This window comes from Hydractinia symbiolongicarpus, chromosome 11, assembly GCF_029227915.1.
Source record: "Hydractinia symbiolongicarpus strain clone_291-10 chromosome 11, HSymV2.1, whole genome shotgun sequence".
NCBI classification, from domain to species: domain Eukaryota; kingdom Metazoa; phylum Cnidaria; class Hydrozoa; order Anthoathecata; family Hydractiniidae; genus Hydractinia; species Hydractinia symbiolongicarpus.
This window is the reverse complement of record NC_079885.1, coordinates 8,244,053-8,251,963: the sequence shown is the minus strand read 5'-3', so window position 1 is coordinate 8,251,963 and position 7,911 is coordinate 8,244,053. Positions and strand designations below refer to the sequence as shown.

General features: G+C 34.8%; 1 protein-coding gene across 3 annotated transcripts in view; it reads left to right on the top strand.

The window, feature by feature from the left end:
- The first annotated feature begins 561 nt into the window (after nucleotides 1–561).
- The window catches only part of LOC130614029 (ATP-dependent RNA helicase DDX1-like), a 37,618-nt gene continuing 30,268 nt past the window's right edge, over nucleotides 562–7,911 (top strand). The window contains exons 1-3 of one of the 3 annotated variants that reach the window (XM_057435418.1): nucleotides 562–645; nucleotides 3,044–3,098; nucleotides 3,275–3,326. In XM_057435418.1, the coding sequence (XP_057291401.1) occupies nucleotides 3,080–3,098; nucleotides 3,275–3,326 (71 nt within the window). In that variant the 5' untranslated portion in view covers nucleotides 562–645; nucleotides 3,044–3,079. Of the gene's footprint in view, nucleotides 646–2,707; nucleotides 3,099–3,274; nucleotides 3,327–7,911 lie in introns of those variants that run through there. The other 2 variants (XM_057435419.1, XM_057435417.1) reach the window with 2 other exon arrangements.

Genomic DNA, 7,911 nt, shown 5'->3' with positions numbered 1-7,911 from the left:
TTCAAAAACGCCGTCATTCGTGGAAAGCATGAAATGCGTTGATTTTGAAAGTGAAATTTTGACTTTTTCCTAAGATAGCTACGAGGAACAAATGCTAGATAAATTTACAGATAGATGTGCATATTTTGCAATAGCTAGCCTCAAAATATTGATGGCCATTCCTTAATTATAATTTTTAGGAGGGACCATGTTTGGACGGGCCCTGCATCATCCAACCAACTATTTCCCTCACATTCCCAAACGATTTAGTTCAGTGGGTGCGCGAAAAATGTAAGCAAACAACGTATACCCAGTTATGATGTGAACGTGATCTGTTACAGTGCAAACACTGTTCTTTTAAAGATGGTTTGTTTAAGCATCATGCAGCTTTTTATTTATTTATTTATTTTAATATAAATGATTTATCTATATTAAAAACAGTAAAGAATCAGTAAAGGCACGAGACACTCAATGCAGTAAATAAAGGATGGACCCCTGTTTTCACCAAGGGCCACCAACTAGTTTAGCTAACAATGTTTGGCTGCACTGATATAAGGCAACGTAGAATGTCTGATGCTGAACTTTTGAACATTTAGAAATGATTGTTAATTGCACTGGCGTTATCAGTGACCACGAGTACAGCCTAATCAGTAGGGAAAAGGAGAGGTATGTGCTGTGTAAGTTGTAAGATTCCTACCTCGTTCCCAGAGCCTGTTGTCTTTTTTCATATCTAGACATCAAGGAAAACCGTTTCGATAATTTCCTAACTTTTTTCTGTGGGCAGTTAGAGTACCTCTGGTTGATAAAGACTCTTGAAGTATCGCATGTCCTCTGCTTCTTGTATAAAAAAATGCAATTAAAAAGAAGTATCCTTCACTTCAATAGTTACCAATTTTCTTTAAGAATAACACTTTTACCTGACGCCACAGGATACAATCTCAAATCACAACCGATGACGAATTCAAAGATCTATCCTAATCTTTCACTGAGTCTATAACTTCACTACAATGTTATCTAAGCGCATTGGGAGGTGCAGACCATTAGTGTAGAATATTGTGAACTAAAATAATAGGAAGAATAAAAAGAAATAAAGAAAAAATGTTTTTTCTCAAGGTTCCTGTTATAAAACAATGATAGAAATAACAATATATATGTTGTATTCATCCCTCGCATCTAACATGTACTATGTGTGAGTGTTAGCTGCAGAAAAAACAATGTGGTTCTCAATAATTTAGTCCTTTTATTCACTTAAAATGTAATATATGAATTATATGAAGCAAAAAATTGAAAAATTTTTTTAAAGCTAAAAATATTAATAGTGTGTTTCTTCCACACTTGTCCAGCATATTTTTTGCCTATGTAAATCATAACTTGCATTACATATGCAATTTTCAATTATGAATGCAGCGTTTTTAAAACAGCTTGGGCATGTGATGAAAAATGGTAAATTTTAATAAAATGTTTTGGCTTTTTTTGGTAATACTAAATCAGAATGACACTAATTAAATTCTTTATCCAAACGCTATATATTTTCGATATAAGAAAAGTTTTTTTGAAGTAGGAGGTCCCCTTCATTGTTATCCTATATTGGCAAACATTTTTTCTTTGTAAACAGATACATGTTTCAAGTGAAATATATGATGAAATTTTCATTTGTGCAAAAAAAGCCCAGTTTTATACTGCAAAAATTTTTTGGGATTCAATTTAACTAACTATATAATATGTTTATTTTGACCATCATTTTAAGTGGTATTGGCAAAGGAATTCAAACTTATTAACCTTTTTTTCAACCCCCCTTTCGTAACACTGTTAATTTTTGCAGGTTTTTTTATTAATGAGATGATTTTACATCGATAAAGAGGAAAATGAAAAATTTGGCGTGAATTCTGTAAATTTGGTCCATCATTTAAAGGAAAACAGCCATTGACTTCTTCGTGGTGGCCATTTTAATTTTTTTGGCCAGCGTGCGTGTATAATTTTTGTCATGGAAATCACTGGTTTATGATAAATGTAGGGACTTGCTTCCCAAGTCAAAAATTTTCATGTTATACTGGATTTTTTTTAAATTTCAACAGTGTTGGAACAGAGTGTTAATATTATTAACACTCTGTTTAAAAATCATGAAAACAGGATCGTAGGAAACGGAAAGATCGCTGTAGATTGTTTAAAAATCATAAAAACGGGATCGTAGAAAACGAAAAGATCGCCGTAGATCGTTTAAAATCATGAAAACAGGATCGTAGAAAGCAAAAAAATCGTTGTGGAACGTTTAAAATTCATGAAAACAGGATCGTAGAAAACGAAAAGATCGCCGTAGATCGTTTAAAAATTGTGAAAACCATATCGTAGAAAACGAAAAGATCGCCGTAGATCATTTAAAAATCATGAAAACAGGATCCTAGAAAACGAAAAGATCGCTGTGGAACGTTTAAAATTTATGAAAACGGCATAGTATAAAACGGAAAGATCATCGTAGATCGTTTAAAAATCATGAAAACGGGATCGTAGAAAACGAAAAGATCGCCGTAGATCGTTTAAAAATCATGAAAACGAGATCGTAAAAGCGAAAAGATTGCCGTAGATTGTGTAGATTGAACCTATGAATATGCAATTTTACTAGTCTTTTCAAAGAAGTCAACCTCGTATATTTTACTTTTTTATTTCTGGTTTCGTTTAAAGTTCGTATAATTTCTTTTCGTCTTTTAAAAAAAATTGTTTAATTCTTTTGTTTCTGGTTTCGTATTGAAATAATTATGCGCAATTACGCCGGTACTTCTGAAGTTTGTTTCAAGATCGTATAGCAATTTACTTTGTTCAAAGTTCGTATTATTTCATTTTGTACGATAAAAAAACTTCGTTTAATTTTGTATCATATATTAAAAAAGTTCGTATAAACTTCGTTTACAATTTTTATTTTAAACGAAGTATCAGGTATAATTATACGAAAAAAACATACGAACAGTTGGAGACGATCCCTAAACATTCCACCTTGTTTATGATTTGTAAATATTCAACCCTTATTTACAACTTGTATTAATATGAATATCTTTTTATATACTTTTAGTGTCATTAATAAGATAAAACAGAAAAGCATTAAAGCATGGCTGGTCACTTTTCAGGTAACACTCATTTTTATATACTACACAAATAAGTAATTACATAATGCTTTCCACGTATGAATCATGGGAATAGTATTAATTTTATTAATTTGCTGAACTTAGAAAGCAAATAAAACCAAGGTGTCAAACTTGGTTTGGATATTGACTAACTAACTATTGGTCATGATTTAATTTAGAATTTGGTATGTTGCCAGAAGTTGTGAAGGGCATCGAAGATATTGGTTGGTTGTAAGTTATACAGTTTATTTTTTATCTAAATTTTTGATGGGCTAAGATTTTCTGCATCAAATTTTATCAGTATCTTTGTATTTTCCCAGAATTTCAAGTTTGTTAAACTTGGAAATCAAAAGTCTTATTAAATAGTTTGAAAAATAGGAACTAATGCAGTTTGGTGTGTGCGTTTGCATTTGCATACCTTCACATACACCTGAAACAGAATCTGATGTTCTGTCTAAAGGTCTTAATTAAACACAAAACTGTTATCTCTTGCGTGAAAGTTTGTTTTGTCTTATGGTTCTAATACAAATATGTATTTTAAATCATTCATAAGAAGAGTGTGTTTCCCAGCATAGGTTGCTGGTTTGTGATATTATCTTGAAGAGTGTTAAAGAAGCCAAGGGAAAGTACAGGCCCCGTCGAAAAGTCTGGAAGCTGACGGAAGAGATTGTAGCAAGACAATTTAGTGCAAAAGTTCAGCAGTTAGCCCACAATGGTCAATGTGATAGTGACAATGTTGAAAGTACTTAAACTACTTTGAAGAATTGTCTTCTAGAAGCTTCTGATGATACTTGTGGGTGGATGAAAGGACCAGCTAGACATAGACAGACCTGGTGGTGGAATAATGAGGTTGACCAGTGTATAAAGGAAAAGAGGAAACTTTGGAAAGAGTGGAAGTCAGGTGGTAGTAAAAATATTTACTTAGAAGCCAAGCGTCGCGCTTGTACAGCAGTGTATAAGGCAAAATCAGAAGCAGAGAGAAACAGATTTGCAGATGTGTTAAGAAGGGAAGACCAGCGCAATGAGGTATTCAAGATAGCAAAGCAAATGAAGAAGACTAATCAAGATGTTGTAGGTGAGAATTGTATACGTAATGAGGGTGTTTTGGCTAGCACAGAGGAGGAGAAAAGGGTAGCTTGGAAGAATCATTATCAGAGGTTGCTTAACTGTCTGATGATGACGTTGTAGAAGGACCAGCTATGCAGATCAAGACAGAATGGGTAGTGGAGGCTATTAGGAAATTGAAGATTGGCAAGGCTGCAGGAGTATCAGGTATTGGTATCTGGATATATTGGAGATGAGCTTATTACAAGTCTTGCTAACCAGATTATAAAGGATGGTGCTATTCCGAGTGAGTGGCAGTCGAGTGTAATAGTGAATTGTTTCAAGGGCAAGGGTGATGCATTAGAAAGGGGTAACTATAGAGGTTTGAAGTTGGTTGATCAAGTAATGAAAGTTATTGAAAGAGTGATTGATAAGTTACTTAGAGAAAGAATTGATATAGATAAGATGCTATTTGGTTTTGTTCCAGGGCGTGGCATTACAGATGCAATATTTTTACTCAGACAGCTCCAGGAAAAGTATTTAGGAAAGAGAAAGAATCTCTATTTTGCCTTTGTAGATTTAGAGAAAGCTTTTGATAGAGTGCCACATAAAGTTATTTGGTGGGCTATGAGAAAATTAGGTGTGGATGAGTGGCTAGTTACGATGGTACAGTCTATGTACAGCAATGCTAGAAGTCGTGTCAGTATTAACGATTCACTTAGTGATGAATTTAGTGTAAATGTTGGTGTACATCAGGGTTCTGTACTTAGTCCTTTGTTGTTTGTTCTAGTCTTAGAAGCGCTGTGGATGGAGTTCAGAACAGGTTGTCCATGGGAGTTATTGTATGCAGATGATTTGGTTCTCATAGCAGAGTTTTGATGGAAGAATTAGTTGAAAAGTTTGAGAAGTGGAAGAAAGGACTAGAAAAGAAAGGGCTAAGGGTGAACACAGCAAAGTATAAAGTTATGATTAGTAGCATTGCAGCCAAGTGTGACCTTGTAGTTGGAAAGTGGCCTTGTGGAGTTTGCAGAAAAGGGGTTGGTAGTAACTCAATTTTTTGTCAGACTTGCAAGCATTGGGTACATAAGAAGTGCAGTAGTATTGGTGGAAGGTTAAGAGCTGACATCCAGTTTGTATGCAAGCGTTGCAAAGGTGAGATTATAGAGAATGAAGTATTTCCAGCTTTAATGATGTACAACAGTGGCTCGTTAGAGATAGTTGAAAACTTCTGTTACTTAGGTGATATGTTGGGCAGTGAAGGGGGTGTTGGAAGAAGTGTTACTTGCAGGATTCTGGATTCTGGATTCTGGGTTCTGCTTGGAAAAAGTTCAGAGAGTTACTTCCTTTGTTGACTAGCAGAGTCCTGTTTGAGGTAAAAGGTAGGTTGTATGAGGCCTGTGTAAGAAGTGTTATGTTGTACGGTAGTGAGACATGGGCAGTGAAGCAGGAAGATCTTGACCGTTTAGAAAGGAATGATATGAGAATAGTTAGGTGGATGTGTAACGCCAGTCTGAGAGACAGAAAGATTTCAGATGAGCTAAGAAGCAGGCTAAGTCTCCGAATTAAAGATGTTATCCAGATAAGAAGATTGAGTTGGCTGGGGCACTTGGAAAGAATGGAGGAGGATAATTGGGTAAGAAAGTGTAGAGCCTTGATAGTTCCTGGGGCAAAGCCCAGAGGCAGACCGAGAAAGACTTGGCAGGAGGTTATAAGGACAGACTTGATGCAGAGGAAGTTGAGTTTAGATCTAACACAGTCTAGATCAGATTGGAAGAGGGTCATTAATATACCCCGTCCAACCCATGCTAGCATGGAAAACGGACGTTAAGCCGAGAAAAAAAAAATACATAGTCAGGTTATGGCTACTATAGTCCACGACCAGCTGGTGGATCCAGTGCTAATTGCCTCAGTGGGTGTTTAAGTCGAGGTTAAACTTTGTGATTCATCTGGATAAAGTGCTTGATACAGCTATGTTTTCGCGACATATCTGTTAAATTGTTCTAAAAATAACTTCATACAACAGTAGTTCAACTAAAACGCAGAATACAGACTTTTGTAACTCTATCTTAGCACTCATTGAACATTCTATTTTGCTAAATAAGTTCTCCTAAAAGTTCTAAAATTGAACCATATCTTCACTATATGGTTGAAAGAAAAGACAGGCCAAAGATTCAAATTTATTGTAAGGAGTGGGTGTTTGTTGCAAACCCAGTGTAGCACTTCCAACTAAATATAAAAATACTCCTTTCACTCTCGCTGACATAAAAACAGGCTACAACCTGTTGTTACCCTGTCTATAAACATTCATCTAACATTTTTATTTTGTAGAATAAGTTAATTGTGAAAATTTTAAAATTTATAGCAAACAAACCCAAGTTTGCAATACTGTCCAAGGCTACATAACTATACATAAATACTTAGCCAGCTAACCATCTGAAAATTCTGTTGCAGGTGTAATGAGGTGTTGTTCTCTAAATAGACTAATGAAAAAATTAAAAATTGCATGCCTGGACTCTCTAGAAAAAAAATTTCAGCATACAATTTGCTACACATAAAGGCTTTTTTATTGACGTATTTTAAAGATTTAAATTAAATTGGTATTAAAATTTGTAGTAATACAAAGATAACTTTATTGGATTCCAAAGTGAGAAATAAAACTGTGTTAAACTCGCAAAATGTGTATGACTAACCTGTAGGTTATCTTCACAGTTCTCCTAATAACGCATACCCAATTGATTTACACACAACACAATATATACCACTATTATAAACACAATAATTTCACTAGCAAGATTGGTTCAACACAAGTAAACCCCACCACCAATTGATTCTTATTAGTAATCTCCTAGAATGGAAGATTAACAATCTCCCTCTATTTTCTTTTCTGCGCGTTGTTCAGTTTATGCTGCTATGGGAGGAATTTATAGCGACTCCTACTCGCTTAGTATAGTGGTCCTGGGGACAAATTGGCTTTTCACCAATGCCCTCTACTATACAAGTCTTGATCTAACAGTTACCAAAGACTATTCTTTCTTGGGTCCTTAGTTGTGTGATGCCAAGTGCTAAGTGGTGTTTCAGCAATGAATTCTGAAAAATAAAACTCAAAAAAAACTTTATAATAAAACATTTTGAAAACACAACATTTGATTGGTCACTAATACTCATCATGACCATTTTGTAGCACATTCAGTAGAAGTGTGCTATTTGCTCCTTGCTTTGTTAACACATCTGCTAACTGATGTTTGGTGGGAATCCACTTCAATATAACTTCCTTTTGATTGATGCTCTGTCTGAGAGAAGCCATGTCAACTCTTATTCGCTTATCTTCTAAAGCTTTTGTTGAATATGCAGCTTCATACAAAGATTTGTTATCTGTGTAGCACAAGATACCTTCTAGATCTGTCTTCACAATTTCCATTATTACATTTTTTACCCAGATACATGCATCAATACCATTAACAAGTGCTAAGGTTTCTGCTGCAAGTGTGCTACGCACAACTCTCTTAATCTTTTTTGACTGCCATGTGATAGGTGTCATGGTGTTCTCAACACCTTTAAGAAAAACAAAAATTCCACTTTGACAGCTTCCGTCATGTAGATTTCCAAATGAGGCGTCAGCGTACAAGATTAATTGTAATGGAGGTTTCAACTTCCAAAATTTTAGGCAAATATCAGGATCCAATTTCAACTTCTTTACCAGTATTTTAGCTCTCATAACATCATCAACATTTGCACGGTTTAACTTTGTGCTTAACTGACAAACATCAAAAGA